At 43.2% G+C, this 12,108-nt stretch overlaps 1 protein-coding gene across 1 annotated transcript; it reads right to left on the bottom strand.

The window, feature by feature from the left end:
- Nucleotides 1-2,975: 2,975 nt before the first annotated feature.
- Nucleotides 2,976-11,377, bottom strand: NPY (neuropeptide Y). The gene is made up of 4 exons (XM_052693597.1): nucleotides 11,166-11,377; nucleotides 10,856-11,043; nucleotides 6,265-6,345; nucleotides 2,976-3,415 (listed from the first exon to the last, which is right to left on the bottom strand). Exons 2-4 carry the CDS (start codon nucleotides 11,041-11,043, stop codon nucleotides 3,391-3,393), a joined length of 294 nt encoding a protein of 97 aa, XP_052549557.1. The 5' UTR covers nucleotides 11,166-11,377; the 3' UTR covers nucleotides 2,976-3,390.
- Between the last annotated feature and the right edge of the window lie 731 nt (nucleotides 11,378-12,108).

Here is a 12,108-nt window from a genome sequence, read left to right as displayed (position 1 = left end):
CTTTCCACAACCTGTCTAAGAAAACATCAAAAGACAGATGCTATCACAATAAATTCTGTCCTTTTTTAGAATTTTGCTTCCAAATGTTTGTCCAAGGTCTAATTTGAGGTCAAGATACCCATCAGGGTCACTCCTACCTCAGCTGCCAAAGCAGTGCTTCCTCTTTGCACTTCCCCCAGCCTTACACCACCAGCACCACTGGGATTCCCCATGGTGGTGCAGCCTGTGGCGGTGTTGTCTTTTGCTCCCTAAACCCTGCTTGGGATAGTCTGGGAGAAGGGACAATCCCTGCCCCCCCTGCCTACCCCCAGAATGGGGTTTCCACCTCCTGGATGACAAGTGAGAAGTTCGGCTTGACAGGTGGCACAGAAGACTCTCAGAGCTGAAAGCATTATGATGAACTAGCAATAGGACAAGAAGTAGTGGCCATCAATTGTGCCAAAGGAAATTCAAGTTGGATATTAAGAAAAAATTATTCTCAGAATGAGTGGTGATACGTTGAAACAGGCTGCCTGGGGAGGTGGTGGAGTCACCGTCCTTGGAGTTGTTTGAGAACTACATAGATGTGACACTGAGGGACATGGTGTAGAGCTGTAACAGGCATGGGTTGATGGTTGGACTATTTGATCTTAGTGGTCTTTCCAACCTTAATGATTCTCTGATTCTAGGGATGGAAAGAGAAAGAATTTCCTCTCCTAGAGAAGATGCATGGTTTAATGGGATCATCTAGATCTCCGAATGTCTTAAAATAAAATTGGGCATAAGTCAGGGATGTGTATTACAGAGATTGCCAAAGGCAAAGGTGGACTGCCTTTTAAATGTTTTACACCTATCTATGTGCATTACTCATGATTTCAAATCCTCAACAAATAAACAAAAGGTGAGCCATCACCTTTGATGGTTCTCCCTTTTGCTTTTTTCCTCCTGGCACTTCCTAAGAGTTTGAGATAAATTTCAGCCTTTGTTTTAGAAACATGGCTCTTTTTTCACATGATTAAAGGGAAACGAAGATGAAAAGGTTAACCATGAAGCCAAAACACAGAAACCAAGAAACCAAGCCAAACAAATCCAGCATTTATCTTCGTTTCACAAATCATTTTTCTAAGCCTACTCTGCAATTTGGGGAGCTGATCCAGTATTTTCAGTCAATAAAAATGGCTCTGCTTGTCAAAAGTTGTATTTGAAGTACATGGAGAAAGTAAGTCCAAAGCCTTCTCTGTGAGGTCTGCCAGGACAGGAAAGTTTTAGAGAAAAAATTGTAGTATTGTGTGGATAGATGCATGACTGCTGTGCCTTGCTTCTGTCTTTTACAGTTCATTAATAATAAGCCTGCCTTTTTTTTCTTTTTTTTTTTTTTCTTTTTTTGAGTTTTCTAGCTTTTCTATGCAGATGGGTGTTCTTTAAGTTCAAGAAAAATCCAGGTAACTGAGTGGAACTGCTCAGAATACCCAATTAGCATGCACTAAATCTCATCTCACTCTCTCCTTCTCCACTAAGGCATGTTTGCAACGGTAGTGCTAAGCAACATGAGTTTGTTGTATCATCTACAGATTTTATCATTAGCACAGTCATTAATATAAATGTATAGTCACTAGGAATTACCAGGAATTAGAGATAATACGTAGCAGATACTTCACTAAAATTCAATTTTCTTTTTAACAATTATTCAAACCAGCACTGTATGGTGGAATCTCACTCAGTAGGCCCTGGCCTGCAGCTGATAGACTCCTGTAGTTCCAATAAGTACCAGTAAGATTCCAACGGCCACTTTGGAGTCCCTCTGAACACTGTCACTGCATTCGTAGCTTCGTACTGCCCCTAGATATTTTATCACTGAATCATAGAATCATCTACGTTGGAAAAGACTTTCAGGATTAAGTCCAACCTTCAACCTGATCTGCTGAGTCCCATCACTAAACCATGCCCCTTAGTGCTTGGGACTGTTCTTCCCCCTTACAATTTAACTGTGAAACCCATCAGCAAGCTTGTAAATGAGAGCATTGAGGCTGAAAGCAAAATTTATCTATTTAAGTGCCAAGTAGATGTTTAATAAAAATGAAAAATATTTTATGCTGTACTGAAGAAAGCATTCTCAAAATAGGGGGCAAAATCATGGAATGTGGTAACACTTAGTGAATGCAGCATTTCTAGGCATCTGGAACTGATTTGCACTGATGCATCTTTCCTGGAGGTAACAGCCACATGAAAACTTTTATACAGCAGGAATGAGATGTAAATGTACTAAATCTTCATGCTGACTCCTTTCCAATTTGGAACTTTTTATGTGCTTTATTATACAATGTCCAGTCCAGGTGTCTGAAGATAAGAATTTGTTCCTGAAGCAGGAATGAAGAACCAACATTTGTGTCACATTGCATACAACCACACTGCAAGATGAGTTTGTGTGAATTAAAATCATGTGCTGCCATCACATCATGTTACTTGAATAAAAACAGTGAGGGTTTCCTAAAAAGTCCTTGTGTCTAAGTAACTCCTCACTGGATTAATGATGAAATTCATCAAAATGAAAACCTAAACACAGCTCCCCTTGTCCCTGCTCCAGGAACTTTCTCGTGGAAACAAAAATGTGAAAGACTCCACATGAGAGTGGTGCTCAGAGTGCAGGTAGCCAAAGGCACGTGATTTACAAGAGTATTCCTTTGATGGAGCAGCGTGCCGATCAACTCAGGCAGTATGGCTGTAGAATTGCCCTGATTTATGAGTTACTTTAAATCTTGCTTTCTGCTGCTCTGCATATTGCCAAAACAAAGATACTGCATCTGTTTCCTGTAAAATTCCTAATTCAAGCTTACACCCAAGCTTCAAACCAGTTTTGAGAAGTGAGAAGAATTAAGCCAGCACTTCATTGCTTATATTAAAACGAGTAGCATTTTTGAAATAATATTTTTGTCAGTGTCAATACTAAGTTTTCAGTATGGTGACAATGAAAAATTGCTCAGGATATTATTTTCCTAAATTATTTGGCACATAATAAATTATTTTAAACAATTTGGGGTAAATCAAGCAGTTAAGTGCAGTCTGATGCCACCATAAATGGTGTCTTTGCACACTAATTACTGTAACAACCGTGATGCTATTGTTGTCCATACCACTTTAGACTGTAGGGAGGTTATAATTCAGTTTCAATAGTTCAAAACAATTCTTTGCTATACCAATGACAACATTGCTTGTTTTCATTTAGTATGTTGTATTTTGGAATGCACAAATAATTTATTTAAATAAAAGTATATACAAATATGATGAAGGAAAAACTCTACAGAGTTCGGTACAATGGCTGCATGCACTGGGAATGATGCTATGATTTGCTTCAGAGGAGTGAAGTATGAATTGAAAACTAGGAAAAATTTGGATGGTGTGCTGCAAATCCCATCACCACATCGAAGGGTCTTCAAACCTGAAACATATTATGAATAGAAACCTATTAAACACATTTTAAAGTCCTTTCTGGGAAATTCAGAGTTACAACTACTCAAAAATTTTCATTTTAATAATACCACCAATAAGGAATACATATCCACATTTGCAGCACAAGACTCCCATCAAAACAGATGAACCTTGGATGATCAAAAGTCTTGTATACTATATTGAAATATTTTAAGAGAGCTTTTTAGCTTTTAATCAGGAGTAAACAGTTTCCAAAGAGAATGGTGCCAAAGCCACATCATGCTATCAGCATCTTCAAACAAAACTGAAGTAACCATCCAATATGTTATCACTGTATTCCACTCCTTAGTATCAAACATTTGAAATACATGTTGAAAGCAGTTCTGAGAGCAGGATTTGATCTAGTCATTCTCTGCTTATCCTGGCTACACAGAAAGATATTCAACAAGTTACCACTGAACATGGAGAGAGATACACGGAAATAGATTTGCCATCGTTTCTGCCATCTAAATATTGGGTGGCTAGTCTTACCTAACCATCTAATCTGCTCTACAGTCACTGGAGAGACACCAACACCCTGAGAGGGTAGTTAAGCCTGCACATTTGAGGATGGAGTGGCTCATATGAGAGAGATCCACCTCTCCTGTTGACTACACAAGGAACTCAACAGCTCCTTCACATGAAATACTTGAGTTTCACAGAAGCAGAATGCATACTGTTACTGAGTCGTAACTCCACAGGATCCACTAGATCAGAAAAACAACATCTCACTTTTTTGTTATAAGAACTTAGATTTACTCAGGTCAAAGCACCTCCTTTTTTCAATTCTTCTGTAACTTCCTAACTTTTACTTGATTTCTGTAAGAAAATCTTTAAACATTTTTTGGATGCTCTGACATACGATATTTTAGTCAGCGAAAGTGAAGTGCTGAATTCAGCCAGACATGCTGAACACAGTTAAGCTGTTTCTTAATACCTCAGTGTTCAGCTTCATCTAAGATATAGGATGTTTTAGAATATCATTAAAGTTTAGAATAATACCAGCCTGCCTTTAATTCATTTCGCTTAGTTTTCTCTAGGAGGAATGCTTATACAGACACACTGTACATCAAACATGTGGCCAACCTGTGGGGCTCCCCTACTTTCACTATGAGTTCTCAAACCGCCTGGAAAATTTCCACTAAGTCAGAGAAAGGTACTGATGTCTTGGAGAGAGTCAGCTCCTGATGTGTCATCAAACTCAGGGCTGGATAGAAAGAAGACATGATTATATCTTCACATGGGGGTAGAAGCTGGAATGGGGTGAAGAATCCATACTGTGTTTTATCCTAGAAAACATATCCATAGGAAACTAAACATCATTGTTCCCAGTACTCACATAATTGTCATCAACGAATGACAAACATGTTTTTTTTTCTCAGTTTAAAGTGCTGTTACAGGGGGGTATGAGATAAAAATCTGTTTCTCATCAATTCCTGATCTTAAATGCAGACTTGTTTGTTATTTCGCTCATGAGTTTTAGCTCCCTGGCGTGTTATAAGTAGCATTATTGAAACAATAACAACCATAAAATTTTGTTGTAAAGGGGGGAAGATTACAGAGAGTATTAGACTTTGTACTACCCTCTGTGTTGCCTCAAATTCATGGCAGCGGAAATTTCCCATTACGTGAGGATTCTGCCTCCTCATTACAAAACACAAAATAGTCTCAAGCATTTCAATGTACTCCATGCAGTTTTTTACATAAGCATATGCAGATAGAACCATTTCCCAACAGCTGTGGTTAGTCATCAAGCCTTAAGTCAACATTCTTCCTACACATGGATCCGCAAAGCTGATGGACACTGCTGACAGCAAAGTTTTGGTCACCTCTTGGTGACATCATCATCCCCAAAGTCCAGTGCTACAAACTATTACAGTTAATTATTTCACTAGTTTAATTGAGCTTTTGCACAATGGATGGAAGTGCAGAGCTTGGAGACTCCTAAGATGGGTGCTGCACAAAACATTTATTCCTGCAGCAGTGTTAGCAGCAAGCTTCATACTTTCAGCAAAGTCCTAAACTGAGCTTATTCGTGACTTTTTGTGACTGAATGTTTTCTTTTACAAGAAAATAAAAATAAAACCCCCTGTATTTACTTTTTCAGCATAGGCAGAGTAAGGGAAAATTTTCACAGCTGCATAAATTGTGGTCACCACTACAGTATCTTACATTGCAATTTCAGTGTCATTACTTAATTATACATTATACATTTGAAATTCAGTGCTGTTCAAAACACCACTGTTCTTCCAAACCAAGTGCAAGAGGAAATACAAAGGCCTTTTTTCCCCCACTTTATGAAACATTAGGTACAAAACAAGTGTGAAATACTGTATTTTAAAGAACACTCATAGCTATGCATTTGTAAATAAACATATCTGCACATTTATCACTCGTCACACTTCTTTAGAGGGGAAAAATGGCAACTTGTGGAGTAGGAAATAAATAAAAATATGCCATCTTTGGGGATCCAATGTGTAAGTGAATCATCATCGGCCATCAGTGCACGATTCTGTGCAATACAGTCCAGTAAAGGGCAAGACTTACAGAATGCTTCCCCTCCTTCAGCCAGCAGGTTCTGCCTGCTCTGAAAATCAGGAAACAAGGAGCTTGGACTATATTGTACCTGGGAAAGCATTTCTTGCATTGATAGGATGATTCTGGTTCTTAACAAAGAAGTTGAAAATGTGTGTAAGGATATGTTTATCCAGCAGTTGGTGGCATGTATTTTCTCCCTGTGGAACATGGTTAATGATAACAAATAGGACTGTTAAATCTAAGTTAGAAATGAAAGCCTCTATAAAACTTCCTCAAACATACCGGGATCTAGGAATGTTTTCTGTGCTTTCCCTCAACAAGAGGTCTGAGATCAGTGTCTCTGGGCTCGATCTCTTTCCGTACCTAAGAAAAAAGAAAAAAAGTATATTTTTATTTATCTTGATATTTAATAATGAAGATTAAGCAGAGAACTATTAGGCAGAAAAAAAACCCTAAATACAGCTGATATAAAAACAACTTTGCAGCAAGTATTTTAATTAAATTGATCTACTCATGTTAGAAAATGTTCTTCAGTATTTCTTTTAATATATATTTTTGACAATTGTTACCTGATAATATTGAGCAATTCTATGTTTCTCAATTTGATGGATGTTCCTGAATATTTGAGGACCTTGATCCTTACTGATCTGAGCATGAAAGAGGAAGCAGTGCATGGCAAGACCTCTGAGCATGTCATTCTTGCCCACAAACCCAGTTCCAACATCTCATTAATTTTCTCATTCTTTTACATACTGTTGTATCCTTCATTAGAAATCACATGAATGTAGAGTCAAATTTATCTATTATATGAACAGCACACAAAATTCATGCGTGCCATTGTGTCTGAAGAACTGGCCGAGATTTTTAAAAGCTAGCTAGCACATTTGGAGGTACCCACTACGTACCAGACTCGGTCATAAAAACTAAGCTGCCCCAAGGCAATAACCACTCCTGAACTGCGTGGCTACGGAAGAGAGAACAGCCATCAGAATCAGAGTTCTTTGGTTGAATATCGTCTGCTACTTCTGTCTTATACTTACACAATGGTTGTCTGTTTGTTGTTTCTTTTTTTAAAATCAGGGATATTTTACCAACAGTTTGTTCAACAGTTCAATTACAGCAATTCCTCATTCTAGGAAAGAATTTACTCTCTTTTTCTCAGAAAACAGAAGCAACACCAAACAGCCAGCTTGAGAGACACTTACCATAAGAACTCATTAGATTACCAGTGATAACTGTAACCAAACACTCCCTTGGTTGGAAGGAATTAAGATCGTGGTTTGTAACTTGTGTATGTAATTAGTCTGAATCACAAAGTATGTTAACAGATAATAGCTTTGTGAACATCACTTGAGTGAAATTCTAGCTCCAGAGAAGTCAAAGGTGCCATCAAAGACTTACATTTTATCCCTTGCTGTCAAGATACTTCTCCAATGGCTTAATTAATTTTGGGGAGGAGGGCAAGTTTTATCAATTGATGTCTGATTTTCCTGAAAACTGGACACATTTCTCACTTTATCATTTTATTTCTCTTTGTATTACTGCCTCACCTTAATCATTTTAGACCATCATATTTGGTCCAGAAAGACAAAGTATCAAATTCAGATTTTTAAAACAAATTTCTCAACCTATACTGACTGAAAGGTTAAATGCTATTACAGTAATGCAATCAAGCGTGGTGCTGAATAAAAAGCCATGCACTCTATCACCATAAAGGGATTTCTTTCCTGTTCCCTACTCCAATTAATAAGGATATGACCATGGCTTCAACTGAGGGGTAATCTAATTTGCCATTGTTTTTTAAGAAATTTATTTAACAAATCCAACAGCTTGCTCCAGCAGCTCACGTTTGGGCAAAAAGTCTCACTAACCTCTTGTAAAGTTTTCTCTGAGCAATAGGTAGCAACCTTCAGTAATCAGAGATTTGCTCAAACAGTGAAGAAGACTCTTGGAGACACACACATTATATGAGTCCCTCCAGCATGGCAAGACCAGTGCTGCTACCTATACAGGACAGCCCCACCTTGTCCTGAAACAGCAAAGCTGCACAGCAGGTGTTCCTTGGATGCACCAACTGGTGTGACCAAGGAGCAGCTGTTCTTCCTACTTCAGGTGCCAAAGCTTCCAGTCTACCCCATAATTTTGCTGCTGGGAAACAACCATGGTACAGCCGTAATGCAAAGAGGTCATGAGCAGTTGTGAAAGCAAGGCCTCAGTGCAGACGTTCTCTCTTCTTTCAGCTGCTTCGTGCTTGCTCTGTGTCTTTGATGCACAGCTCTGAGACAACACAAACACAGACATCCAGGCCTTTTTTTGGTGTTTGGAAAACATGAAAGGAAGAGGGCCTGTTGGTTACAGTGTGCGCATGTAGCACCAAGCAGCAGGAGAAAAGATTCAAAGAAAGCAGGGCTCTGAAGAAAGCTCTCAAACAGTGCAGCACAGGGGCACGATGCAAGGACATGGGACATTTTGGAGGACAGAAGTGGGATTAATGCAAAGACACGTGGACGTCTGCAGTGCAGGAGTCTGCAGCTGTGCTGGTCATCTTAGGTTCTCTTCATCATCAGTGAAGATCTGGAACCTTGTAAACAATGGATTTCATCTGAAATGAGGAGTCTGAAGCAGGCCAGGAGTGCAACAGGTATCTATTTCCCTCAGATCACCTCACAGGAGTACAAAGCTATGTATGCTATGACTAAAGACAAATGAGATGGGATGTGAAGGAGAGGAACCCTAAAGGAGAGAGGGAGCAAAGCAGCCATGCAGACAAGGGCAAAAGTCAAGAAGAGAAGGAGGGATTGGAAGAAGCTTCACAGAAGCAGGGGTGAAGATCCCGTGGATCTTGGTCACTCACAGAGAATGACACTCAAATGCCAGAAGCAGAAGGCTAAGCCAGAAGGTTGTCCATGACACATAAACGTCAAACAAGAGTAGACAGATAAACTGAAGAGACAAAAAAAGCACTGATCACAATCCTTGCTGCCCATCCCGCGGCAAGCAGGCTGTGGACCTGGCCCAGCCCCAGCGGCCTGCTCACATGGGGTGAGCCTGGGCGCTGCCACCTCCCCACAGCAGGGCTGGCTGAACAAGCACCCAGGGCAGAGCCAAACACTGCAGTAAGAGACAGCTCTAAGCACCTCTGCTGTAACAGACCAAGTGATGCACATGTTTACATCAGAATGCTTCTAAAGACATTTATTTATAAGCAGTTCATTTTGCAAGTGACTGTCACTGCTGAAGCAGGAGCTCTGTCACCTTATTTCTCTGCTGCTAATTCACCACAGAACAGAAAGAGCACAGTTCTGGCTGTCGGATTGTTTGTTTCCAAGCTTTCTAGATAGCTTTAAAATCAAGTTGTTGTTGTGACTTTATCTGTCGGTTTTCTTTTAAATCCAGGTCAATCCTGGATTGATGGAACCTGAATGAGAAAACTGAAATTCTGAATTGTTTTGTCTATCACCAGCAGTAACTATTCTGTTCACTTCAGAGCCTAAATACAAGTGAAAGCAGTCTCAGTCTTTGAGCTGTGTACTTGCAGCCAAGTCATAAGCAAAGAAAGCCAGGCAAAGTTAAAGAAGCACTTGATCTAGTGGTTGGCAGCCCTGCTCATGGCAGGAGGTTGGAGCTAAATCTTTTACGTCCCCTCTGCCCTAAGTCATAGTATGATTCTACGCTTCTACATTTCTATACTGGAGGATGAATATAAAAGGACGGGGTTGTTCAGCCTTGTACCTTTTAAATCAGAAACAGAATCAAAAAAAGGTGGAGACATGAAACCAGCCTAGAGATCCCAGTGCATGCAAGAGAAAGGGGCAGCAGCAGGAACAGATTATTTTAGCAGTCATCTGACAAAAAGTTACAAGAGCACAGAGCAGCGCACAGAAACACACTGCACACACAAACAGCTGTGAATATTGCTTTAAAAGTCCAGGACTGAAGAACCATAATGTTATCAGCCTCCTCATCTCTGTTCTGGTATTAGCGCACAGACAGACAATGTCATGGGTTTGCTGGGAAAGCTCTCAGCTACACCATAACCTCCCCTCTGATTTAACTCTTCAGACTTCTACAGGGACAAATGCAAGCCTTATTATAGATCTCTCATCTGGTTTTGATAATAAACAAATATCAAAGGTCTTGTGTCACGCACAGTTTAGGGACCTCAGGGAATGCTTCTATTAATCAGTCTGAATTGGACAGATGTTCCAAAGAACATAATTTTATAGCACAATGTTAACTTTTCTCAGCCTGAGCCTTCAGCACCCCTTTAAGCAGCACAGTGACCGTCAGAACACCAGCATGGGGCAAGGCAGCTTTAGGTCACACTCTTCTCTTTCAGCTTGGGCTCAAGTTCTCATTTATAGTCTTGAGAGAGTTTTTGTCAGACCACTGGGGTTTGGGGCATTCACTGCTCTATTAAGTAGCTGACAAAGTGCTTCAACTCCTACAACTTCTCAGCGCAGAGCACTTTTTCCCAGTGAAACCTTCACTAGTCAGTGGCAGCGACAGAAGAGTGAAACAGCTCCTACTGCCCTGCCTCATCCTCCCCAGGGTTAGTTACATTTTCTCTCGATTTTGAGGGGGACTCTCCCCATGCCCACTGCCCCGTGACCACACTCCTGCCCACCAGCCCGTGTGTGCCAGGTGCCAGAAAGGGCTGAAGGAGAGGATGCAGCGTCGAGGCAGGTGGAAATCCACCTCCGCACCCAAGGAGCGCGGGCACCACATCCTAAACCCCGCCGGGTTTTCCTGAAGGAACTCAGGTGAGACCTCCAGCCGCGAGGGGCATCTCACTCCCCTCCCTCCCGCCACGCCCCAGGAGAAGGGCAGCACAGCGAGCGGGGAGGGGGACGCTGCCGGGCCCGCCGCCTACCTCTGCCTGGTGATGAGGTTGATGTAGTGCCTCAGAGCCGAGTAGTATCTGGCCATGTCCTCTGCGGGAGCGTCCTCGCCGGGGCTGTCCGGTTTGGAGGGGTACGCTTCTGCCAGCGTCCCCAGGCAGACCAGCAGCGACAGGGCGAAAGTCAGCACCGACACCCACAGCCTCACGGTGCCCTGCATCTGGACGGCGAGCGGGGGAGAGCGGCCGTCAGCGCCCGCCTCGACGGCAGAGCAGCGCGGCCGACCCCCGGCGCGCAGCCCCGCGACCCCCGTGCCCGCGCCCACCCCGTCGCGGTACTCACGGCGGCGGTTGCAGCGAAGCGGCTCTGGGCGAGGCTTGGCTCTTCTTGCCCGTGGGTCGGGGCTCCCGAGTGTGGGACTCCGAGCCTCGCCGGGGTGTTTTAAGGCTTCCCCGGCAGGCAGGAGGGGCCTTGGGCGATCACGCCTCGTCAGCCCCGGCCCCCCCTGCCAAACCTCCGCCTGCGCCCTGCCCCGGGAGGGGCACCGGGCGGGGCCGGGCGCCGCCGCCGTCCCCCGCATCACGAGAACCGGCAGGGGAGCAAATCCCGCTCCGGGGTACCCTCCGGCCCCGGGGGTCCCCGACGTGGCTGTCCGAGAGCGGCAGGGAAGGGGGAACCGGGGCGGGAGGAAGCGTACCCCGCCCCTGTGGCATCGGGGGGATCCCAGCCTGGATCTGCTTAGCGGGATGCTGCCCGACCCCGTGCCAAGGAAGCGTGGAAGAAGGTTTGCGGCATCCAGAAATGCCAAATCAGTGCCCCAGGCTCAGTCGTTGCCCCCACTAAATAAATACACCTCGAGGGTTACCTGCCCAGGGAACTGGCAGCAATGAAACTGTCACTGTGCACTCACTGCCGGGATGGCCCTGCATACCCATGGCTGCCTTTTGAGATACCATCCTAAATCTTACTGTGTTATGTTTCTGTGCCTGAACAACACACCACAGCAAACAGCCCACCAGTGTCATGAGATCCTGCTCTGACCCGCGGTGGTTGCCCCCTGCTGAACGGCACACGACAGCTTCTCACAGGACGAAGCTGACGGACCCATCTGTCCAAGGTGCCTGATTTTGGGGTCTCTTTAAACTTGCCCAGTCCTTGAGTCCTTAAAGAGAAATGGGCACCTTACAGCGAGCTAACCCCTCACACAATGGAGCTCTGAGACAAGGCAGAGTTCGAGAAACGTTTGGTCAGTGCTCTCAGAAATATGGTTTGAGTTTAAGGTGGT

The sequence above is a fragment of the Tympanuchus pallidicinctus genome, unplaced genomic scaffold (genome assembly GCF_026119805.1).
Source record: "Tympanuchus pallidicinctus isolate F22 unplaced genomic scaffold, pur_lepc_1.0 scaffold3, whole genome shotgun sequence".
NCBI classification, from domain to species: Eukaryota; Metazoa; Chordata; class Aves; order Galliformes; family Phasianidae; genus Tympanuchus; species Tympanuchus pallidicinctus.
This window is presented reverse-complemented; position numbering and strand designations above follow the sequence as displayed.

Coding starts and splice junctions, on each gene's coding strand:
- NPY (XM_052693597.1), bottom strand. CDS start 11,043: ATGCAGGGCACCGTGAGGCTGTGGGTGTCGGTGCTGACTTTCGCCCTG. Junction 6,346..10,855: donor AACCTCATCACCAGGCAGAG/GTAGGCGGCGGG, acceptor CTTTTTTCTTAG/GTACGGAAAGAGATCGAGCC. Junction 3,416..6,264: donor GAAAACATTCCTAGATCCCG/GTATGTTTGAGG, acceptor AATATGTTTCAG/GTTTGAAGACCCTTCGATGT.